The 24,477-nt window shown below is 53.4% G+C and overlaps 5 protein-coding genes across 5 annotated transcripts; 4 read left to right on the top strand and 1 right to left on the bottom strand.

Annotated features, from left to right (window-relative positions):
- Positions 1 to 2,947: 2,947 nt before the first annotated feature.
- On the top strand, positions 2,948 to 5,131 carry CGCS363_v000095 (uncharacterized protein; the record flags this gene model as incomplete). Its single annotated transcript, XM_036631944.1, has 5 exons — positions 2,948 to 3,201; positions 3,260 to 3,935; positions 3,992 to 4,076; positions 4,128 to 4,557; positions 4,612 to 5,131. The coding sequence occupies 5 exons, from the start codon at positions 2,948 to 2,950 to the stop codon at positions 5,129 to 5,131; spliced, it is 1,965 nt and encodes a 654-aa protein (XP_036502790.1).
- A 1,945-nt stretch (positions 5,132 to 7,076) lies between these two features.
- Positions 7,077 to 7,961, bottom strand: CGCS363_v000094 (Protein FDD123; the record flags this gene model as incomplete). The annotated part of the gene is made up of 1 exon (XM_036631943.1): positions 7,077 to 7,961. One exon carries the CDS (start codon positions 7,959 to 7,961, stop codon positions 7,077 to 7,079), a length of 885 nt encoding a protein of 294 aa, XP_036502791.1.
- Positions 7,962 to 9,936: 1,975 nt separating this feature from the next.
- On the top strand, positions 9,937 to 11,943 carry CCD1 (Carotenoid 9,10(9',10')-cleavage dioxygenase 1; the record flags this gene model as incomplete). The annotated part of the gene is made up of 2 exons (XM_036631942.1): positions 9,937 to 9,977; positions 10,035 to 11,943. 2 exons carry the CDS (start codon positions 9,937 to 9,939, stop codon positions 11,941 to 11,943), a joined length of 1,950 nt encoding a protein of 649 aa, XP_036502788.1.
- Positions 11,944 to 17,511: 5,568 nt separating this feature from the next.
- On the top strand, positions 17,512 to 21,004 carry cta3-0 (Calcium-transporting ATPase 3; the record flags this gene model as incomplete). The annotated part of the gene is made up of 3 exons (XM_036631941.1): positions 17,512 to 17,915; positions 18,248 to 20,204; positions 20,255 to 21,004. The coding sequence occupies 3 exons, from the start codon at positions 17,512 to 17,514 to the stop codon at positions 21,002 to 21,004; spliced, it is 3,111 nt and encodes a 1,036-aa protein (XP_036502789.1).
- Positions 21,005 to 21,759: 755 nt separating this feature from the next.
- CGCS363_v000091 (uncharacterized protein) lies at positions 21,760 to 23,795 on the top strand (the record flags this gene model as incomplete). Its single annotated transcript, XM_036631940.1, has 5 exons — positions 21,760 to 21,802; positions 21,871 to 22,300; positions 23,142 to 23,337; positions 23,399 to 23,619; positions 23,699 to 23,795. The coding sequence occupies 5 exons, from the start codon at positions 21,760 to 21,762 to the stop codon at positions 23,793 to 23,795; spliced, it is 987 nt and encodes a 328-aa protein (XP_036502786.1).
- Positions 23,796 to 24,477: the final 682 nt, after the last annotated feature.

Below are 24,477 nucleotides of genomic sequence, written 5' to 3'. Positions count from 1 at the left end.
TCCGATGCCGTGGCTGTCCGCCCGCCCCTCCCCTCGCATCCCGTCTCATCTCGTATGTGACGTATCTGCACCCGTCCCTGTTTTCGTGTAATGGTAATTCCTTCTTTCCGGGCTTTTTTGAGATTTCGGTTGCCACCACGATGTAGTAAGGGCAAGGTCAGATCAAGTTATGTTGAATTACATTTCCGTGGCGAAAATGTTGCCTCGTTGTTGCGTGATCCCGCCAAGAGAGGAGGGGAGTGGGAAAAGCCGCCTCGCCGCCGCCACCAACGCCGGTGCCGTGCACGGCTCTGGAGGGCAGCTCCCAATCTCGGACACTCTCTCGGCGGGGGGTCTTGCGGTTCAACGTTCAAGCCCAACAAGGACACTACCAACTCACACTACCAGCCTAAAACCACCGGGGATTTTCTTCCACAGACGAGAAATGCCTACCCACACATTCTCCAGAATTCATTCACGCTCGGCCTTCTGCCGGCCGAGTGAGTGAGAGACAAAAGCCCACGTATCCGTGAGAGGGGTTCGTGTTCCCATGATCGGCTGGGAAAGGGCTTGGCTCCCTTTTTTTTCTCGTGTAGTTAGCGTGTTACCGCCGAACCCGCGTTCGTTCGCTCGACGCGTGTTCCGTTCGCGGTGAAGATCAAAAACTGGAGAATATTGCAGAAAGCGCGCACATTGAAATTCCAAAAAAGACCGATCAGTTCGCAGATGGAGATGACCCACGTGGGTATCGGTTATCGGGAGCTCGCGCGAAGAACGACTGAAAAAGGGTGAGTCAAGATGAAATCCCGGTCGATACTGCGTTTTGGCGCCAGACTTGGGGGATATCCAACACGCCCACGACCTTTCTGGGGGGGCCAAGAGGTGTGATGATGCTGCAGGCGATGAAGTTTGAAAATCGGGGCATGCTCCGGGTGTACCGTCTTGATTGACCTGAGCAAAAAGCTTGACTCGGATTCTGAACGAGGAAGCTCCCTTTTCCGTAATAGATTGTCCGTCTCTCTGCAGGTGAATGTTCTCCCCTCGGGGTTTCCCTTGTAGATCGTGGCAGGAGGAAAGTTTCCGGCTGCGGCTGCTGAGCGGCACATGTTGTTCACACCTTGGGGGGTTCTTCGAGGTGGCCATGCTTACTGGATGTTTGACGCGCCGCCAGGCAGAACCAAGGCCGGCTCTCAGCGAAGCTTTGGTGTGAGTGAGTTTGAGATGGGGGTGGTTTAGACGCAGGGTTTCACTGCGGGCGCGAGGAGTGCTGGGTTGCTCACGTTGGATCTTGAGACGGGATGAGACGACGACGTGGGAGGGTGGCACATGGAGGGATGGCGATGACGGCCTCTTTGGTGATGAGTGAGAGAAGAGGGACGGGGAGAGTTGAAGGGTTCTTTTTGAGTTTATCTATGACGACGATACCTGCCTGATTCGTGAATGAGGTGAGTTCGAGGGCTTGCTTGATTGGGGGGAGCAGCGTGGGATGCTTACAACTTTTGGCTTTTCGATGGGAAGGGGATCTCTTACACGGGGTTAAGGTTTCGATGTCGTCGAAACTCAATTCTGGACGGAGTTTACTCCTGAGTTTTGAAGGGTTGGTGGTGTTGGGCTATTGTCATTGGCTGCTTGGCGGTAGTTGAGATGGGAGACAACGTGAGAGTTCCAGCGTGCTTGAGAGAGTTGATTGGTTTGTGTAATCAACTCCTTGGGGGCTTTTCGCTTTCATGATGATGTATTATTAAGTTGCAAACCTGCAGCCCGGCTCCGAAGGCCTGGTTACCGGCTCCGAGACTTTGTCGATGTGAGGCTGAGTTGTTGATTCTTCGACAGTTATCGTCCTCGCTGGAAGTGATGAGAACTCTGTGTATTCTATGTTAAAGCAAAACCGCCATAGGCTGGGATGTATGGTAAGTTCTAGAAGAATTCATAATTCCTTATAAATACCAGCGCAATTACATAAATTGAATGTGAGGAACTGGATGTTATCGCCACATTGCAAGAAAGACATCATGAAAACCACATGCTAGCAGTTCAGTCTTCTAAAGTTCTTTCAGAAAATCAAGTAAGCCTGATAATCAATCTTTCACTATGAAGATTTAACATCTAGTGAAACTAAAGCATACGCTCCCTGAGAGTGTTATCAGATATCTAAATTCTAAACACGGGCATAGACTTAGGAGATGAAGCTTATCATTCATTAACGTCTGTGTTGAATCTGAAAATGATCGGAGGATATGCTTAAAACAGTTGCACGTAGCCTATTCTGACTAGGTTATATATACTGTAGAGAACTTATGGCAGCGTTATGTAGCACTCGAAAGCTATCTATTATAGATAGAGGTGAAGTATGAATTAGTTGTCAGATCCTTAATATGTATCGAAGTCTAGTCCCACGGGTATAAACCCTTTTATAACCTGGGAGTTTCTAGACCTCTAATTTTCGAGCTATAAACAATCTATTTTAGATATAGAGGTTATTCTATAGGGATAATCAGTCTCAAAGTTGAATATTTCTCATCTCGAGGGCTTAAATTAACGTCTCGTCATGTGATCATCTTAGATCCCTTCTGCCTTTGAACGTGTCGTTCATTCTATTCTTGGGCTTTTCTTCTCACCTCAACCGCCAACTCGTCCACTTCTACAGAAGATGTGAGGAGTATGAAGCGAAAGACCTCAGCCGACTTCTTACCTTAACCAATCTTTTATCTCGACCACCTTCTCACCCCAACGAACTTCTCACCTCGACCAACCTATCAGACTAAGTCCAGGTTCGTACCCCATGCAACCTTTGCCTCCCACCAGCTTCTCACCTCGTCCAAAGCCGAAACCTCGACTGAGTTCTTACCGTGTGTGCTGTCCTATCTAGTTCAACTTTTATCTTCTCTCTCACTGCCCCTTCCTCTTTAACTCAATTCACCTTGAAAACTGTTGCGAATTTCAACCTCACCAGTGACAGTTCTCAACAATGCCGCGCGACAAACACAAGAACAAACGGCACGCATTTCCCAAGTCGTCTGACAGCTCTCGGTTCAACACGACGGATGCCTTGCCAGAGATTCAACATAGACCAACCAAGAAAAGGAAGGAACGGACTGGCGTGGATGAACAGCCCGTACCCCAGGCGGAGTTGAGAAGCAAGTGTGAGAGGTCGACGGAAGGACCTACGGAGCGCGATAGATCCGCAAACCCCAAGCGGAGAAAGATTGGTCTCAACCAAGCGTATGTTAAACCGTCACCACCTTACCAAAGAGGAAGCTGCTAACCAATAAAATTCTAGTTACCTTGGCTTGGACAACGGCAGCACTGCCATCAGGGCCAGTCTTTGCGTCGAAGTCGGAGATCGTAGCATCTTTTACGACGTGAGAGACCCAGAATGTCCTCCTCAAGGAGCTAACAACGGACAAGATTTCGACTTCCCCTCGGCGCTCAAACCATCCACAGGCCAGACAGGCCACGACGCGCTTCGCGCAGGTGGATGGCTGAGTGTTAAATTTCTCATCTACGAACTTGTTCGACGAGCTAACGACGACGCCAAAGTTGACAAGGATGTCCAGTCGCTTCTGAGAAAAACATTTAAAGGCGACCTAATTCTGAAGGAGAAGGAGCGAGAAGAACTTGCCACAGACCAACTTCGTGCGCACGTCGTGGACTGTTTCCGGAAAGTTGCCAGGGCTACCCAAGACACATGCGATCGAGAGGGTCTATTCTATGACAGCATCGCTGTCACGCTCCCCGTTACATGGAACACGCCGCCGTTCCAGACAATGTACGCAGGCATTCTGGAGGAGGCGTTTCCGAACATCGCTCCCGAAAACTTCGTATATATCTACGAAGCAGAGGCCGTGGGTCATTACCTCCTACATAGCCGTATAAGGGGCATTCTGCAAAGGACAGAGGGCGACGAGAAATACCCGCACAGGTTAATGATTGCGGATTTTGGCGGCCATACTGTGGTAAGTCTTTCAACTCTTGGCGAGTGTCGAGACCATGCGCGCTGACTGGATTGTAGAATGGCGTTACGTTCCATCTGAGATGGAATGAGCACGAAAAGGAAAACTCCAAGCCTGCTTTCTTCGCCACTCAGAAACCCTGGGGTAAGTTGAATTGGGGGCGCTGTGCGTTCAACATTATCTAACATATTATAGGCGCTCCCGGAGGATCAGAGCTTTACGCACGAGAAGTTGAGAAGGCACTCCGCAAGTATCTGGAGTATGACAAAGACAGCCAGGATGAAGTTGAAGAGTGTGTCAAGGAATTCATCGAGTGCTTGAAACTGAAGCAGGGGAGTCACGATGGCACGCCCTTCACCCTGGTCTGCCATAAGGAACCATTTATCTGGCAGCCTGACGGGCCTGTGGACGCTGCGCGACTATACAAGAGAGCATTCGATAGACCGCTCAGGGAAGTCCACACCAAGATCACCGCCAGAATGGGCAGAGCGGTACCGACAACTGTGGTTCTTACGGGCGGCAGCTACTTGAATGCGGCTGCGCGTGCAGCCACAATTGCCAAAATAGACAGCCAACCCGGATGGAAATACATTGCGCTGTCCGAAATACGCGCCGTCTCGGACATGTAAGTTGGCTATTTCTGATACAAAACGGCGGCCGTGGCTGACCACATTTTCAGGCGATTGGTGGTTGCCCAAGGTGCGGCCTTGGCTCTCTCAAAAGCAACGTCTGTTGCGGATTTCATGAAGCAGGGTGCTGCTTTTGCCCTTCACTCACCGAGTCTGAAGGGCCCAGATGGCCTGGCGAAGCCAAACATTCTGACTTACAAGGGGAAGAACTGGGAGTTTCAATTCAATCTCCGTACCGAGTCTCGCATCAGAATCAGATGTGAACCTTTTCATCAAGGGACCACGGAAGACCTTAAAGACCCTGCCAAGCGGCGCATTGAAGTTTACAATGCCTACGACTTTCTTGACCTCGGCTCCCGGAGGAAGGGATCTTACACGATCTCATTGAAATACGTCCGGGAAGACGGCAAGGACTTCATGGTGTTACGAGAGAAGGCGAAGGAAGACGATGGTGATCTGGACGGCCCCAAGGTGTATGAATGGAAGCTTCCGGTCTACGTCGACATCGGCCAGTGTGTTCTCATGGTGGATCAGGATGAATTCGACCTGCAGAAGTTGAAGCGGGAGTAAGCAGATTCTGAGAGATATGGCCGACCGTCTTTCGGAGCAGGGATTTGGAGCTCAGTGAGGTTACGGGACAGGGGATTGAATCAGGACAAGCAATTCAAAATGAAGAATGAGCACGTTGCTGATGCCAGCGACGCGTATAAGATACCGATTTGCGCCAGGCATTTACGTTCTGCGATTGGACAAACAGAATGAGGATTCGCAGCGTCTGACATGGCAACAGAACAGGTGGATGGTGCAATTGGCCTACAGGCTTTAGCCCGCCACTAGGTCCAGTTAGCAGAGTGACACTTCACGTACATAATAGAGGAACGACATGAGAACTATGCATCAGCGTTGCTGGCTTGAACATTTACAATCCAGTGTGATAGTCTTAGAGCAAGCCCCATAGAAGGAACACGTCAGTTTCCACAGATAAGTACCAGAAAAAAAAAAAAAAAGGAAAAGAAAAAGGAAGGAGGAAGATAGGAAGGATAAGCCGTATTGATATGTATATGGACAGATATATATTTATAATACTACGCAGGTGCTTTTGTAGGTATTCTTTATTATAGAAGAAATTAAAACTGAATTATAACTTTTTTGTATTGCTAGCGTATCACTCGAAGCATTATTCCAATCGAATATGTCGAGTCTAGACATTCTAGTGAGGCCTCATCCATGTCATATATGTGTTCATCGTCTTTTGCGGATGCGTCTCATTCTCCTAGAGCAAAGGGCATTCAAAAGTAATGCATCGAATATCTAGAACCCTAGAAAATGAAGAAAGTCGAGTAAAGGATGTAATAAGACGGAGTAGACTATGAAACAACATATCAAATAAACACATAGTAGATGAGCATGGGAAGGCAAACACGACATGTGGCAGATGTTTTCTGCCAGCCTACTCAGCCATAGTATCAATGACAACCGCTTCGCCGAACCTAACAGTGGATATGAAAAACAGACGGGGCAGACCAGATGTTTCGCGTGTAGTTTGTATGCATCGTGTCTCTTCGTGGACTCACAATTTCCCAGGGGACCGATGAGGGGTCCATAATAAGACAAAGCTGATGTGCAAAGTTTGCTTCGGTTCGCCTCACCAAATAAAGAGTTTCAACAGCTAACGGGAGAAGCCTACAAACGTGTCTCACGCATATCTCGAAGGATTCTCCAACGCCCATATGACCACAAATAAACCTTCTTCAGTAATTCGAGGCTTCGCGCCTGGGCACAAAACCCAACGGCGCAAGGCATGAAACCAGTGGGCAGACAACCCTAACGCCCTGTCTGAATATATGCCCAGGTTTCGCATTGCAACCCCGCAAAACGTCAAAATGGGTGACAGGCAGCCTCACCTGCAGACACGGGGTATGTAGTCGTCATGCCATGAAGACCGAAGCTCCGGTCTGAACCTTGGTGGAACTTCCGAAGACCCTGGTCAATCACCGTGCTGACGACCTGTATTAACCCTTGTTCAGTTGAGAGTACCTACTCAGCCATATGCAATAAACCAGGCTAGATAAATCACACAAATTGCCAAACGGAAGACCACGCATGCAAAAAAAGCACTATTAACGATAGTTACTTGTGGGTATAAACATTACAGCTTCTAAGCATTTGAACTCGCGCAGTAAACTAGCCCTTGCCTTTCCCTAGATACATAATAGTAAACATTAGGAGAGGGGGCTTATGCGCCCAGCGTGCAGTGCCCAACATCAGAAGAAACCAGATAAAACCTCCCCCCTTCCCCACATTGCCCCCTCTTCCTGAGCATCAAAGCTAATCCACAGGAACTTTTTTTTCAAAAGCTTCAATTTTAAAACTACAAAGGCAATGCCTATGCAAAAGAGGTCTAGTAACCTCTTTTAGTTACGAGAACCTTGGACCCGCCCCAAAACGTCTCCATGTCATGCGTTGTTGGTGAGATGCTGGTGTGTAAGCCTAAAAGCTCCAGTCAAAAGTGTCATCAAACACCATTCGAGGGCCCCGCGCCGCCGGTGGCGCCGAGGTGGCCGTGGTCACCCCCGTGCTGGCCCGGGTGGGTCTTCTGGGCGCCGGGCGCGCGGATGTGGAGACCCAACGCGGCGGGATCGATGTTGCGGTGTCCCCAGAGGAGGAGGAAGCCGAACCCAGGCTTAGCCAACACATCCAGGATTCCGTAGAAGAGGGCCTCAGAGTCCGGGTGAATGATGTTGCCGCCCTCGGCGACGCCCCAAGCGATGGGGTACAAGAACCACAGAAAGATGGTGAGGACGCCGCAGTTGGTGTAGGTGCGCTGGATGGAGCCGCCGAGCGCAGCAGCGTGCTTGCGACCCTCGAAGACCAGGGAGTAGACGACGTAGAAGAAGGCAAACATGCCAAACACCCAATATCCCCACTTGTAGCTCGTGCTGGTGAGAGCACCAACAAGTCCGGTGACAATCATAACCTCATCAGCGAGGAGGGCAATCATGATAGAGGGCCAAGGCAGGCCGGCGGTGAGGAGAAGATCCAGAAGCAGAAGCGGCGTGGTGACGAACCAGTCGATGTAGCGGACATAGTAGATCTCTCGAGTGCCGGCGCCGGAGACCTGGCTGTCGTTGGGGCGGGGGAACTCGACCAGAACAGGTGTCTGGCCGAGGCCGGCGCCCATGGAAAAGTACGATATGCAAGCAACAAAAGTGATGGATGCCGTGATGTAGTGGAAAAGGCGGTGCGTCTCGCGCTTGGCCATGCCCATGCCGAGGAAGGCGAGAGTCGAGACGGCCATAATGGCGCAGACGGCGAAGTACCAATCCGAGCCACGGGTGGTGACGGCCAGGTCGGCCTGGGCGCCGACGCGTCGGTTGGTGTTGAGGGCGTCGTTGGCCATTGTGGTTGCTCGTGTTATGTGACCAACCAAAACTTGCTGCATAGGGATGGTTTGTTCTCGAGTAAATGGGGATAACGGAGCAAGAACTGGAACAGAAATTCGAGGGGTCGTTATGCTTCTTGAGGCACTGCGACTCTGGGAAGCTGAGGGAGGAGAAAGAGGGGTTCAACCCACCCAATATATCCTCATCCGTACTCGTAACAGTGCTGCCCAGTCGCAACACAACATCTGATTTACACTCGAGACTAGAACACAGATGCCCAACCCCCTACCGACAATCCCGCATCTAGCCAAGAATGCTTTCGCTAGGTCGGGCTGTAGTGAGCACGTCCCATTGGACAAATGACATACAGGATACAGGTAACATCGTGGTTGCGGTCGCGGCGCACCATGAGCTCCGGATGACGATTAGACTCGCGATGGCGCGCTGGGCAGCTTGCTCGGACGTTTGGGCGCGAACAGACGGGCATTTTTGTTTCCCCAAAGGAGGACACCATCAGCTGGCAGACAGGATGGTAGCCTCCGCCCGTGGAAACGCACCTACGACAGAGACAAGACGCGGGGCTGCCACTACGACGGGCGCTACGGCAATCGATTGAAAGCTTGCCCAGCCATGTTTGCTTTTTGGGCACGAAGTTTCCCTGCGTTGCGAATGCTATTGCAACGCGCCAAAAGGGATGTTGTTGCGTGTTCCGCTACTGAAAAAGGAGCTAGCCGAGTTGCGAGCCGTATTTCCGACGTGATCAGTCTATGACGAGGTTCAGCATTCTAGGCCCATTCCCACTGACACGAGAGAGAACAGGGCAGCGACCTGGTGATGAAGGAGCTGCACTTTGCGACGAGTCACCGCTAGGTAATTCGTCCACTCGGTTGCCAGAATTGGGTAACAGCACATAGCGTCTGCACCGCGGATAAAGACTTCGTGTCGATGAAGTCACCACTTTGTCCGGGCTCTGCACCGGATGCTGCCGAGCGGTATTCCCGGGTCCCACAATGCCCGGAGCTAGCGCCGGCAAACGCACTTTTCGCCAAGTTGTCATGTCACTGGCCGCATATTTTCTTGCATTTCTGCACGCGAGAACGAACGCCGGTCCCCCCTCGAGGTAGAACCTAGACTCTGGCGCTCGAAACAACGCCTCCAACGGCGATTCGTCCCTCATGGGAAGCGATGAAGAAGCTTTTAGCTCCTCTTTGGCTGCTTTTTTGACCTGCAGCCCGCGCCGATCGCCAAGCCAGCCTCCCGATCTGGTCTCACACCCACGATTCTGATTCTCATTCTCTTTCTCTCCCGACACCCATGTATCAGAAATGGGTCTGATGACCATGCAGTTCGGGCTAGACACAAATCTTCCCCAGGCGTTTGACGCTCTGCGAAAGCTTGCCTTGCACCCCTGACCAGGCTCTCTTGGCAACTCAAAGATTGGCCATTCTCATTAGCCATCGACTTCTTGATGGCACCGCATCAGGAATCTCAGAAGCGGGGACCGGTTTCTTTGAGTTGTTCTTCCCCCGCTTTTGTTTGGACTGATAATCTGAGTTGGCAAGGCAGGGCGCGAGCGAGCTACGTGACAGGAGCTTTGGGCACAAAGATCTGAGCACCCCCGAACCCCCGAGCTCCTTCGTCCCATGTCGTCATCTAGCTCAAAGCTCTGGTCGGTTGATGGTAGTAGTCAGGTGTTTTGGCACCGCAACTTCGGCACATAATCGACTAGTCGTGAATCGTGGGGCTGGGAATGTGAAATCATTCTGACCGTCTTCAGAACAGTGCGATACTACCCACCGTGAGCGTGGACTTCGACGGGCCGTCTTGGTTTTGACCTGTCATCTGTTGAAACGATTAACTAGACATACCGGACGTTTGTCCTGTCTTTTCTTTCCCATAGTGGCTTTCTTGCGTGCCTGGTCGCCAAGCTTCTGAGAGCCGTTGTGAGACTGAGACATCAGTCTTCCCCCCAGACATCGAGCGGCGCTGAAGATGGCGAACGATGCTCTTCATGAAGATGATAAGCATCATCCGTGAGTACAATGGATTCCCTTTGGTCGAGGAAAAGGCGATGCTGACACGCGCGACAGCTATCTCTCAGGCAACTTTGCCCCAATCCAGTCATGTCTTCCGTTGACAGCATGCTCGTATGAGGGCACGATACCAGTTGACCTCGCAGGAGGCCAGTATGTTCGCAATGGCGGTAACCCCCTCACTAATGACGACCCAACTCGAGCTGCGCATTGGTTTGATGGCGACGGCATGCTCAGCGGGGTCCTCTTTCGGCGCGTGGGCGAGAAGCAGACCCAAATCCAGCCCGAGTTCGTGAACCAGTACTTGTTGACGGACGTCTACTGTTACGCCAAAGAGAGCAAGTCTCTACGTCGGCCCGTCCTGCCCAGCATTGCGACGCTTGTTAACCCAGCCCTCAGCATGTTCCGCATCATTTTTGAGGTTTTTCGCACCATATTCCTGGTACTCCTGTCACGACTTCCTGGGACTGGGCGATCGATCAAGAAGATCAGCGTCGCGAATACCAGTGTGCTTTTCCACAACGGTCGCGCGCTGGCAACATGCGAAAGCGGGCCGCCTCTGAGATTTGCTCTGCCGAGCCTCGAGACCATCGGCTGGTTCAATGGACGAGTTGCTGAAAACGAGCCGAGGAGTATCAGCGAAAGCGGTTTTGGAGGAACCGGTGTCACGTCCTTCATGAAGGAATGGACTACCGCCCACCCGCGCGTTGATCCAGTCACAAAGGAGCTCATTACCTTCCACTCAACCTTCATCAAGCCCTTTGTGCGGTACTCTGTCGTTCCTCCAACATCGTCGAAACTAGCAACAAGCCAGGCCATGTTCGATGTGGCAGTTCCCGGAGTTGAGTCGCCGAAGATGATGCACGACTTTGGTGTGTCCCGGCGGCACACCGTCATCATGGACCTCCCGCTTTCACTCGACCCGATGAACCTGATCCGTGGTGTCGCCAGCTTGTCATACGATTCCGCAGGCAAGTCGCGGTTTGGAATCTTCCCCCGGCATCAACCTGACGCGGTCCAATGGTTTGAGACCAATCCATGCACTGTCTTCCACACTGCGAATTGCTGGGACTCGGTATCGGCACCAACTGATCTCAATGGGCCGACAACGTCAGTCAACTTGATTGCTTGCCGGCTCACATCCGCATCGTTAGTCTTCAGCGCAGGCAATCTCCCTACACCAGAAGTGAAGCCGGTCCCGCCTGAGTATGCAGAGGAAGAGCAGTGTCGGCTCTACTACTACAACTTCCCCCTGTCAGGCATCCCCGGCGTCCAGTTCAACATCCGACATCAATGGGCTTTGTCGGCCATCTCACTCGAGTTTCCCACTGTATCACCGGAGTACTCGATGCAAGAGGCTCGTTACGTTTACGGTTGTTCGACTGGAGAGGCCTCCTACACCGTCGCGCTTGGCAAAGCGGCCAAGATTGACCATTTGGCCAAGGTCGACGTCCGTACGCTGATCAACCGAGGAATTGCGAAACCCCCACAACCAGTCAAAGGCTGTGTTGACACACGCAATGTGACTCAGGTTCTGGAGAGTAAGGACCCGAAAGACCCAATCAAGCTGTTCAAGATGCCCGAGGGCTGGTATGCCCAGGAGCCACGCTTTGTGGCTCGATCGCAGCCGCAGACGGAGGACGACGGGTGGTTGTTGACTTACGTCTTTGACGAATCACAACTTGACAGCAAGGGGGTCTGTCGCCCTAACGCCGCGAGCGAGCTTTGGATAATCGATGCCAAGGAAATGAAGAGTGTGGTTGCAAGAATAAAGCTACCACAGCGTGTGCCATACGGATTGCATGGTACCTGGTTTAGTGAAGACGAAATCAGGTGCCAGATACCTTTTGAAAGAGTGCGTACCGTTCATAATGACGACCAGAAGATGGAAGCATTCCAGGAAGATGGGGATGACAGCGATGATGAGCTCATGGGCCTGCTGGCGTTGGACTCTTTGATACCATAGCATTTGTGACCACAAGCATCCAGCTAGGTCCCTTATATTTGGCGATAAAAGTAGTAATGAACGCCGATGATTTGTTTCTTTCTCAAAACAGGGGACGTCGAGCTTGGCTGCTCAACTTGGCCGACCTTCAAAATGGCGTCGAAGTATTCTCGAGACTCCTTGGACAAGGACTTGAGGCCACGGGTTCCGATGAGAAGCGGAGACGCATACTTGGACATCCAACTGCTCATGGGATTATACCGCGTAGGCGCCGGCGTCCGATGCGAGTAGGTTCGGCACTCCGAGGGGTGCTCTCACCTCTCTGGCATAGCCTTCGCGGCGGCCATGACGGGCGAGGACGCTGGCCACCCGATGGACTCATCTTGCCGGAGCAAATGTAACATACACATGGGTATCGGAGTGTAGATTTAAGCAGCGTGTGGGCTGTATTCCGGAAAGTAGAGGATTCAAGTTGTAATTATGAACCACTTCAGCCTTGGCCGTGCCATAGACTGATCTTGGCTGCGTTATATTAGCGACGAAGGGGAGTGTCGACAACGGATATCCAACCTGTACTGCATACCTACATTGACGCGGGCTGGGAAACGTCTGTTGTCCATCTGATTGTTACCAGGTGAAAATCCATTAAGGCGGGAATGATGATCAGAAGGCGAATTTATCCCTGGTAGCCTGGCAAGCGCCATAGCTACATTGTCGCCCCCTCGGTTTACCAATGGTATTCGGACCATGGTGTTCGTGGTGCTTCCTCAAGACAACGTCCCGCACCAGCTGGAAATGTCGCGGAGGCAGAGGTCTTTTCCGTCTACCGAACCACCTCAGGCACCTTGAGGTATCCGTAGTAGGTAGAATTCATTTGCCTTACCCACCCGTTGGTCCCTCCCCCGCATTCGCAGATGGTGCACCCACAGGGGCTTGAAAGGCTGAACCAGGTGACATGTTGTGTGCCCGGGAGCCCTGAAACCAGCGCAGCCAGCGAAGGGAGGCCGGGGCCTATGTGTCTGGGGTGCACCACCTCTCAGGGCCATAAGCTCCCGTCTTCCCCTCCCCTACGGCACAACATGCCGCCAACAGCGCTTATGGTTATGCTTAAGCAAGACTTGCCATGCCTGGTCTGGCGCTCCATGTTTCTCTGCTCGCTCCGAAGCCGCGGAACCCACCCCATGCCGCCGCTGGCTGCAAATCCCGCTCCTCAATCAGACGTTGAGGCTCCCGCCCAATGTCGTCAATCTCAACGACAGTCGTTCCTCATGCTGTCCAGCAGTTCTCGTTACGATATCTCCCGACAGTAAATGTTGGGCGCAGGGAAATGGTGATGCCCAGACATTTGGTGAGCGCCGAGCAATGACCCCGCAGGGCAGTGCTGGACGGCGGCGATTATCATTGAAGGGATGGGGAGCGTTCGGCATCCAGATTTCGTCTTCTGACCTCCGAGACCGTGATGTGCGTGGAGAACACCCGATGCGCCCGTCACGTTCCGGCAAGGGAGGCCGAGTTGTTGGTGTCGAGTGGATTATTCTCCCCGCGTTTCGTGACCGAGATCCATTCTCCTCACCCGGCCCCGGCATGCAATGGGCCCATGGTTCATGTCCTGCATTTTATTGATAATTTTCTTTCGACGTCTTTTCATGTTCCCATTCCCAGCAGCTGGGCGATACTTTAGCGAGGATTGGCAAAAGGTTGGCAACATGGAGGACCCCCACACCTGTCATCTCGCGGCAGACAGATCTAAGCTCCGGGATGGGACCGGATTGGCGCAAAACTATGGGGGGATTAAGCTTAGCAAATGCCAAATGGGGTTGCAGCACGTGCGAATTGGGCGTCTGAATACGTGGCTGTTTGCCAACCATCTCCCAAACGTGCTTTCGTATCTCGGTTCTTCTCGTTGTCAACGACCTCTGGTATGGCGAGGCATGTTTTTGTCCGGCTCGCCGCACGAGCCTGTCATGCAGTCCTCAAGTCGCCGGACAGCATTCAATGTCTGCTCGAAGAAGGTTGGATCCTCTTTAATTATCTCGACGAATGTTGATGTGGGTGTTAGTTTGTTGAGATGTAACAAGGCAAGTCGACGCGAGAGCATGGATCTGGTGCAGCAACTATTGCAGGAAAGCCCCGGTTGGTGTCGTTTGGGATATCTCGCTGAGCCTGCAAAGTTGCGTCCTGTAGTATCAACTGGTGCGTGACCAACAAATCGGTGTCCGCTGGAATTGCTTCCTCAGGCCACTGGGACTTCCCGATAGTTTCAGCACCTCGTTCGTGACCAAAGTGGGCGGTAAAGTAGCAAACGGAAAAGCAAGAATGGGCAAGATGCTTGTCGGAGCCCACATATGAGCTTCTTGGCTCAAAGTATGCATGACGATTCGATGATAACAGGTTATATCGCCGGAACAGCGGTCATGTGCCAAAAGCTGCAGGACTGATACGATGATACGCGACCCGTTCTGTTTGATAATTCACCTCTAGGAAGAGATACGCGCAGATAGCCGAATGGTGGAACAGAAAGTCCTGGGTTGCGGGAGAATGCAAGTTGCCATGGACTGCGAATGCCAGAGAAATGCAGGTTGCCAGGTGCGTGCTTCAAGCGGGCGGAATGTACGAGAAGACGAAGGCTCAAGCGAAGCCAAGCGGATGGGCTGGAAGCGCGATGAAGGTCAGCAATCCATCAGACCTGTGACCGGTGTAGGAGCGGCTGGGATGTCGGGGTTGCGCCGTGCTCACCTACCGTTCCTGGTTGGCGAGCATGTGGATGCAGGATTGCGCGATTGGCTGCCGACGTCGACGGAGGGAAGTCAGAATCCTTCCACATCACGGCGATGGACTGATGAACAGGGCTCCTCCCTCCACCAGGCGCCAAACGTTTTCCATCTTGGTTTGCGAGAGCTTTTAGACAAGCTTAGTGTTTCGCGTTTTTGATGGCTGGAAAGAGAAAAGCAGATTCCCACCGATGCTTGGGTGCTGGCGTCGTGCAATGATGGCATGGCCGGATGGCCGGGTGCTCGCGGATTTCGACACGGAGTAGAGCAGTTGCAGGGGCACGAGTGAGAGCCCAAACGGAAATAGAAATCAAGGCATCGAATTTCTTGGTATGATGTCGTCCAGTCCAGGCGTTGTCTGTCAGAGGAGACGGCGAGCGAAGGTGAGGGGACGAGGAGGTTGGCGCAGCAGTTCGGTTTGGCGTGCCTGAGGTGAGTGTGAATTGGCTTTGCAGGGGCCGCATGGAAAGCCCGACTTATCTGAACAGTTGCAGTGGGGGAAAGAGTGTCATCTGATGTGATGTAGCCTTGGTAGGATTTCAATATGAAGGGATACTTGCATCGGATAGAGGAAGGAATATCCGCAGATAAGCGGGAGCGAGCAAAGCAAGAGCAGGTGCACTTCTTTCACAGTGAGCGAGTACTGTTGCAATTGCAGCAGGAGCAGTCGGTGGGTGCCGGGGAGGCAGGTGCTGTGGTGGTGCTGTGGTGCCTGCCTTCCCTCAGTGGTTCCTTCTTGCTTCTCTTCTGGAATGGAAGGTAAAGGTGGTGGGGCTAACGGCGCTAGTGTTTCTCGCCAAGAGCCGCTGCTAGAAAACGCAGTGAATTAGATGGAGGTTTACCGATGCTTCACCTCGCCTGAGGCACCTACCTAAGTAGGTAAGGTTTGATGTATTGGTTGTACTTGGGAATGTAGACAGCAGTAGCAGCAATCAGTGGCCAGGTATTTCTTTGTGTATTCCGTAGTAGATATCCTGAGTATCCCATCTGGTCTCCCCTCGCCTCTTCTATCGTCCGTATCTTTTTACTGCTTGTGCCTGTCGTTGACAGCTGCGTTTGGACGAAGTGCGTGCACTGCCACTCTTGTCGCCCCTATCAGCAGGCCAAGCGCCGTCCGTCCCCCTAGCGGTTCCGCCCCTCGTGATTGGGCGGCCGGTTTCCTCCTTCCCTGATGACGACGACCAGCCCGCTCTCGGCGGACATCGGTGCTCCTTGGCGGCGCCGCTGTGAGCTCCACACCCGGCCTCCCCACGAGTGGACAGCGACCGATCGATGCTCCCCGGGACACGACAGGAGCGGACAGCACAGCGGGCACGCCAGGAAAAGACCAGACGACGAGACTGAGACCAGTGCGAAGGCAGTTGGCCACTGGTTTGGTGCTTGTAGGGGCTGTGACGGCGATGCGTCACTGCGTTTCTCGCCATTCGACTGCACTGCAGGGGCTGGACTGCGCTGTTTCCACTGTTCCGCTGTCCACGAGACCGCTGGGGAAGGCAGGGAAACAGGGCGCAGACGACGATGACTGGAGGGCGCATGTTCTTGGCAACATCTCACCCTTTCCACTTTGCGCTCCCGCTCGGTGTTAGTGCCTGTTTCCCCCAGCTGATGATGCCCTGTGGCACCAGGCGAAACACCCGCCACCAAGCCGACTGGAAGGCAGTTACGTGTAGTGTTGTTGCTGGTGTCTTCCTTCCATCGCCGCTTCCCTGTTGGATTTGGCAGTCTCGCTGTTGCGCTTTCCTACAACGCAAGGCAGTACTTCCAGCAATTGGAAAGAAGGAAGCGACCACCAACCGGGAAGGCACCTGCCCCGTTTGTTCATTCTTGCCATTATGTAGTGTCCCTTCCCAAGTTAAACTTGCTGCCGTCACCAGCTACAAGCAGGACAAGGCGCGATTCCTCACCCAGCCCAGCATCTTTTTTTTTTTTTTTCCTCCCCCAAGGTTGACTTTCCTCGCCTCATCTTGCCGTCCACGAGGCCCTGCTACTCTACATCGGATTCATCCAACACAATCCGTGCCTCTTCCCAAGCACATCAACAAGCATCCAACCAGAACCCCTGCCAATCGCCAAGCTACCCACCACAGGTTCGTTCGTTCGTTATTCGTCGTCGTCGCTACGTTAGACGTGTCTTCCCTGTCTTCCATGGAACAGGTACCTTACATGCCATCATCCCACGCCGCCCATCCCTCCCACCACTTCCCTTGGCTCATTCACTAACAGTTGTGCTGCCAGACCGGCACGGAGCGGTAGCCGTACAGAGAAAGACAGACACACGTCCACGCCCGCATACGCACCATACTCAATCGACCGACGGATACCTTCTACTGCCTTTCGGTCTTCACTTCTTCGGCCCTACGTTCACTACCAATCCTGGCGCCCCAGCCAGTCCCGTTCGCTCGGCTCCATTTACCTCCCCCGACCGGCCGCCGTTGTCTGTTTCCAGTACTCGCACACCCCCCAAACACCCAAGAACCAAGACCCCGACGGAAGGGACCTGACGGATACATCCATCTTCATTCCCAGCTACCACCATCCATACGCTATTCAGCACTTGTTACTTTGAACCTGGCCCGTCTTCCCCTCCCTTGGCACAAGTCCCCTCGCCCGGGCCTCAAGTATAACTTGACACCACCCTCCGCTCTTGTTCCACCCTTCCTCTCTCTTCTCCTCCTTATCACCACCCCGATCACCCAAGCTCTACGCTTGCCATTCTCTCGTCAACTCTTCAACAAGACTTTCGTCTGCTGGGCTTTCACAAAAGCACCAACACCCTTGAATCTCGAGCGCCTTCTTTAGCTGAACCTACCGATATCCGATGGGAGAACCCGAAGCCGTCAGGCATGGTGAACAACACACAGCTGCTGCGGAAGTCAACCCCGAGCAGGACGAGCCACCGTCTATACCGCGGCCCCCGCCCATACCCAACCCCGTCCCTCAACGGCCTGCCCACGCCGCTCCTGCCTCGGACATAGGATTTCTCTGGCAGACCGACCTTGAAAATGGCCTCTCCAAGGCTGAGGCGCAAGCCCGCCTCGATCGTGATGGGCCCAATCGCATCGAGGGTGCCAAGGGCCTCTCCATTTGGGAGATTGTCATGAGGCAGATTTCCAACAGTCTGACCCTCGTTCTCGTGATCGTCATGATCCTATCTTTTGCCATTCAAGATTACATTGAAGGCGGCGTTATTACCGCCGTCATTCTTCTGAACATCGTCGTGGGGTGAGTCTTTGCCCACCTCGTTTTGCTTTCCGTCTTAGCATAGCCTGCCTTTTCTTCTGCCCTCTTCCCCCGATGGTTCTGCTGCACACGCGGGTACTTCTTTGACTCGCCTGTTTGGTGGTATGGCTGCATAGTGTGGTTGGTTGAACAAAATGCCACTTGCGCCGCCCGTGGGTTGGGTGACACCCCTCCCGGCCACTCGCCCAGAGAAGTGTACAAGGGTGTCGGCGGTGTGGCGCTTCCCCTGCCCCTGCCCGTGTCATTCACATCTCCACCAGCCTCACGTCTCACACTCGTCAACTCTTCGAATCTCGCTGCTGACAATCTCGTAGCTTTATTCAGGACTACAATGCCGAGCAGACAATTCAGTCTCTGTACGCGCTGTCCGCCCCGACATGTAAGGTCGTCCGCGACGGTATCGCGGAGACCGTCAAGGCAGATTCACTCGTCAAGGGCGATCTTGTCATGATCGCTGTTGGCGATGTCGTCCCAGCCGATCTCCGTCTTCTCGAGGGTATCAACCTCTCTATCGATGAGGCCCTCCTGACTGGCGAGTCGCTACCCATCAGCAAGCACCCTGAAGCCATCCTCGAGGAGGAGGACATCCCTCTCGGCGATCGCATCAACATGGTCTATTCTGCTACTACCGTCACTCGCGGACGCGCTCGCGGCATCGTCACCACTACCGGCATGGAGACCGAGGTGGGAAAGATTGCCATGATGCTGCGCACAACCCGCAAGCGAGACGAGAACGCCTCTCTGCCCAAGCGCGCTGTTATGCGCTTCAAGGCTGCCATGAAGAGCATCCTGGGTCTTGAGGGCACTCCCCTTCAGGTCAAGCTGAGCAAGTTTGCCCTTCTACTTTTCGGCCTAGCCATTCTGCTTGCCATCATTGTCTTCTCCGTCAGCAAGTTCGACATTGATGATCAGGTCCTCATCTATGGTATTTGCGTCGGAGTGGCCGTTATTCCCGAGTCCCTCATCGCAGTTTTGACCATCACCATGGCTGTTGGTACCAAGGCAATGGCGTCTGGCAACGTTATTGTCCGCAAGCTGTCTTCTCTCGAAGCCGTTGGAGGTGTGACCAACATCTGCTCCGACAAGACCGGCACGCTTACCCAGGGACGCATGGTTACCAGGAAAATCTGGCTGGCCGAAGACACAACTGCCATCATTGAGGGCACTACCGACCCCTATGATCCGACCAGCGGCACGGTTAGATGGCCCGGCTCCGCCGCATCGAGCTCGGCCTCTAGTGGAGCGTCGACCCCGACGGTTGAGAAGACCGACGACACCATCCAGACCTCTTCTATGGGCTCATTTCTCAAGGCCATTGCGCTCTGCAACAATGCCTCCGTTACCGATGGCAAGACGGCTACCGACACTGAGTCCATGACCACCGCCACCGAGGTGCCCGTCTCATGGTCCGCTATTGGCGAGCCCACCGAGATCGCCCTCCAGGTCTTCGCTATGCGTTACGGAAAGGGAAAGAACGACCTCGTCTCGTCTGAAAAGACGAAGATGCTCTATGAGTTTCCCTTTGACTCCTCGTGCAAGCTCATGAGTGTTGTCTACGAATTCCCCTCGGCCCCTCGCCAAGTATTCACCAAGGGTGCCGTTGAGGTTATGCTGCAGCGCCTGGCTGAGCCGGAAGCTGTCAAGGCCAAGATCGCCGCCAAGGCCGACGAGCTTGCCTCCGAAGGTCTCAGAGTCCTCTGCGTCGCTCACAGGTTCCTCGACAGCGACGACAATGCGAGCGAAAGAAACGAGGCTGAGTGCAAGCTTCGCTTCCTAGGTCTTGCCGGCTTGTACGATCCTCCCCGTGTCGAGACTCTTGGCGCTGTGAAGCTTTGCAAAACTGCAGGCATCTCTGTGCATATGGTCACTGGAGATCACATTAAGACTGCAACTGCCATTGCCCACGAAGTCGGCATTCTCACCGGAGGGGAGCAGCCGACAGCTGTTATGGCGGCTGGTCAATTCGACGCCCTCAGCAATGAGGAGGTCGATGCTCTTCCCGCTCTTCCCCTCGTCGTCGCCCGCTGCAGCCCATTGACCAAGGTCAGAATGCTTGAGGCGATGCATCGTCGCAAGGCTTACTGTATCATGACTGGTGATGGTGTGAACGACTCCCCCGCTCTCAAGAAGGCGGATGTTGGTATTGCGATGGGCAAGAGAGGCAGTGACGTCTCCAAGGAGGCAGCAGATATGGTTCTCACTGATGACAACTTCTCATCTATCGTCACTGCTATCAAGGAGGGTCGTCGCTTGTTTGACAACATCCAGAAGGTAGTTGATTTCCTTCCCGTTTTGTGAGCTCAGACTAACACGTAGATCAGTTCCTGCTCCATCTCCTGATTTCCAACATTGCCCAGGTCATCCTTCTCTTGATTGGACTTTCTTTCAAGGACCGCAGTGGCACTTCCATCTTCCCCCTCTCCCCCTTGGAGATCCTGTGGGTCAACCTCATTACTTCCTCGTTCCTGGCCATTGGTCTGGGTTTGGAGGAGGCTCAACCGGACATTCTTTTGCGCGCACCCCACGACCTCGGCATTGGTGTTTTCACCTGGGATCTGATCCGTGACAAGATGATCTACGGTTTCTACATGGGCTCCTTATGTCTCGCCGCTTTCACCTCCGTTGCTTACGGCCCTGGTGGCGGAGACCTCGGAAGCATGTGCAACGACGGTTACAACGACACCTGTGGTGTTGTCTTCAGAGCTCGCTCCACCGTCTACGCCACCCTGAGCTTCCTGCTCCTGGTTACCTCTTGGGAAGTCAAGCACTTCCAGCGCAGCTTGTTCAACATGAACCCCGAGTTGTGGACCGGTCCGTTTGCTGTTTTCAAGACTGTTTACAAGAACCGTTTCCTCTTCTGGGCTGTCGCTGGTGGTTTCGTTTTGACTTTCCCCGTCATCTACTTGCCTGTGGTCAACCGTGCTGTTTTCAAGCATGACATGATCACTTGGGAGTGGGGTATTGTTGCCGCTTGCCTGGTCGTGTACATCGCTCTTATTGAGTGCTGGAAGGCCGTGAAGCGCCATCTCGGTCTCGGCATGAACCCTCGCGTTCCTGTCGATCAGGTCTAGTCTGCTATCCTAGAATGACAACGAATTCGCTGCAAAGCGAACGGGAGGAAACGATGAAGTGGTTCAACAAAACGGCGCCTTGGTGTCAGTATGACTTGTGGGGTTCGAGCCGGACATAACTCCGGTGCATGGAAATCAGAATTTGGGGCTATTCAACATCAGCCTGACAGGCTTCACGGCCTAGGGTTTCATTTTCGATTCTTTCAACACTCATTTAAGTAGAAATACGTCGTATCAGTCGGCTGTAGAGTGAATACTCCAGCCATGAGCGGCAATAAAGCGAGCTGAGTTTGATCAGCTCTCACCACCCTTGGCCTTCTCCAGACCAGATGCGTGACCATTGCAGAGTGATGTTGGCTAGAAATGATCCCGTTGTTGTCAGTCTAAAACGTGAACTACCACCGTGTTGCTTGGAAATGTTCTTAGTGCTTGTATCATGCATTTGACGCCCGGCCGACTCCGCGGAGAGGGGCCGAATCCTTCAACATCCTTCAAGGCTTCCGACCCGGTCGCTCCCCGTCCCAGCTTCCTATCCCGGCAACTCACATGACCTACACCACGGGTCAAACCGGGGATTGGGGCAAATGCCGGGTTACCGATCATCACTGCCAGATCACGTCAAGGTTCATCCAATGCGTTGCGAACCCAATTCCAGAAGACTTTAAATAGTATTCGAGGTCGCGGCGACAAGCCTTCTCAACATGTGCCTCCACCACCAAGCGACTTCCTTTGAAGAAGGCAATCCGTTGTCCAAAATGAAAGTCCTCATTCTCGGGCTTCCCAGGACAGGAACCCAATGTAGGCTAGCCAATGGCCATTCCCTCCTCTTTTTGACGATGGACACATACTGACTGATCTCTTTCCAGCCCTCGCCGACGCGCTGATCCAGCTCGGCATCAGCCCCGTCTACCACATGCGCGAAGTCGGGGTCAACAACCACCAGGAGTTGTGGATCCGCGCCATCGAGGACCACATCCCGGCGTTCCTCCCGTCGGAGCAGAAGAAGATCAGCACCATCCCCTGGACCCGCGAGCAGTGGGACACCATCCTCGCGCCCTACGAAGCCGTCTCCGACTTCCCGCCCGCGCTCTTCCCCACGGCGCTGGCGGCGGCGTACCCCGACTGCCCCATCATTCTCTCCACGCGCTCGTTTGAGTCCTGGGCGGCGTCGATGCGCGACACCTTAGTTCATGGGTTCGTCAACCGCGACCGGGAGAAGAGGAGCCCGATGGAGGGGCTGGCGGCGGCGTACCACTCTGCATGCTGGGGGGACGACTTTGAGAGGAACGGGCGGGGGTATTGGGAGCGGCACCACGCGGAGGTGAGGGCGTTGGGGGAGGGTGGGAGGCGGTTCTTGGAGTTTTGTCCGGGGGACGGATGGGGACCGCTTTGTGAGTTTCTGGGGGTCGATGTGCCTGAGGGTGTGCCGTTTCCCAGGAGTGATGATTGGGTTGAGTATAAGAAGAAGGTTGAGCGGGAGAGGAGGGAGGGGAAGGTTGAGTGATGTTGCGTGGTGGATTGGAGTTGAACGTTTGGTTGCAGTAAGAAAAACGCGTATAGATTTTGTTATTTAGCCCCTTATCCCAAGCCGTTTCGGACGCAGAAAAATGCCATCTGAAAATTAACGTATGGAGACTGGTCACCCAATCCGCCCAGAGCCAAGCTGTCGGGTTCATGCATGCCACGCGGGCGAGATCTAAGCCTCTTCAAACTCAGAGGGGCGATGCACCATGCGGCTAACTGCGAAATAGGCTAACAAAAGCACAGCCTATGGGAAATTCTCCGAGCAGATAGGCGTGGCGGCACAGTGGAGTGAGGGTCTTTTTCAGTGTGGAGGGACGGCGCAGGGTCCAGCTACGATTTTCTATACGCGTACAGATGGCCTGCGCTATACGTGTACTCCGTATATGCCCATGGAGACGGTCTGTCACTGGAGATGAATGCGTATGCGTATAAACAACGAAAACAGGAGGGCTTGGCGGGGATTTGATAAAATACCTACCATCCCGCCTGGATGTGTGGTGAGATTTAGTTATTTCAGGATCCAAGTTACTCAGACCATTTCGCTTCACCATCACCGCAACCGCCTGCGGTCCACAGCATCTCTTGCCAACACAGCATTAACATCACCAAACAGACACGAGCGCGGCAGAAACGACTCCATCATGGACAAACTCAGAACATTCTTCGACAAGCCCTTCTTCGACCCGCGCCACAAGACCAAGGTCCACATCCTCCAGCTCGTCATCATGACCACCGCCATCATCCTCACCATCGCGCGCATGGCCATGCCCGTCATCACCACGCGAGCCAATATGATGGCCCTCACCATGGTGCGTGCCAAACCTCATACCGCCGTCTCTGAATGACTGCTGACGCTGGACAACAAAACAGGGCATCAAATCCTTCATCATCATCGGCTACCAGCTCCTCACCGGGCACAAGGAGCGCTTCAAGAAGTGGGCCTCGCTCAAGGCCAACGCGATTCTCAACACGATGGAGATTGTGTTCTGGTTCGTCGCGTTCGGGTTGCTGTTCTCGGCGAACACGACGTTTTGCACGGGGGCGAGTTGTGCGCTGAGTTGGATCGTGACGCTGCTTTGCGCGGTGTTGATGTGAGTTTGCGACTGGCTTCACTTCTTTCTTCCCGTTCTATCCTTTTGATGAGGTTTGCTGATACGTGTATTACGACAGCGTTCTCGCTTTCCAGACGTCGGTCGTGTCCATCAAGGAGTTTCGGTATTTCAAGAATTATCGGGTTACGTACGAGACGAATTATCCAAAGGTTTAGAGAAGGTCGAAGGGAAGATCGGGCGGAGTGTTCCATATCGTATGGATACAGGGACCAATGGTTGGCATGGTTTCCGCTATGGATTATGGCACGTTAAGAAGATAGAAGTCTTGTTGGGACAAGTCGGGACCAAGGCGTTGGGGCGCGTATGGTTCTTTAGATGGGCCTTCGGGATGGGTACGGCCAATTGACGAGAGGAACACCGAATTGATACTTACATACGAATCGACCATTCGCGATTTTCTTCGCGACTTTCTTCCGTGCGTCTTCCTTCATGTCTCACTCACCATCTCGGCCTCCAAAAGGCGACGTGCCCTAGCCACAACACCCGAAGACCTGGGAACTTCATCGACTTCATCGAGTCGTGACATTGGGTCTCGTCTCATTCGACTCGGCGTGGGGGGCGGCAGCAACTTTGTGGTAGGATGACGGCGGACGATGGCGGTGACGATAACGACGAACGATTATAGCGACGACAACTACGAACGGCGACGACGACCGATGTTGACGACTAAAGAAAATAGTAACGACGATGACTGGCTATGAATAACGATTTCGACAACGACCACATCGATAACGACGAAGGATGACAACGACGAATGATGGTAACGACAGACAACGACGACAGAAGACGATGAAGACAAATGTTGGCGACTAACTACAATGAAAAAAAAGGGGACGA

This window comes from Colletotrichum siamense (genome assembly GCF_013390195.1).
Source record: "Colletotrichum siamense strain Cg363 chromosome Unknown KSG_Cg363_contig01, whole genome shotgun sequence".
Taxonomy (NCBI): Eukaryota; Fungi; Ascomycota; class Sordariomycetes; order Glomerellales; family Glomerellaceae; genus Colletotrichum; species Colletotrichum siamense.
The sequence above is the reverse complement of the archived record's forward strand: the minus strand, read 5'-3'. Positions and strand labels throughout refer to the sequence as shown.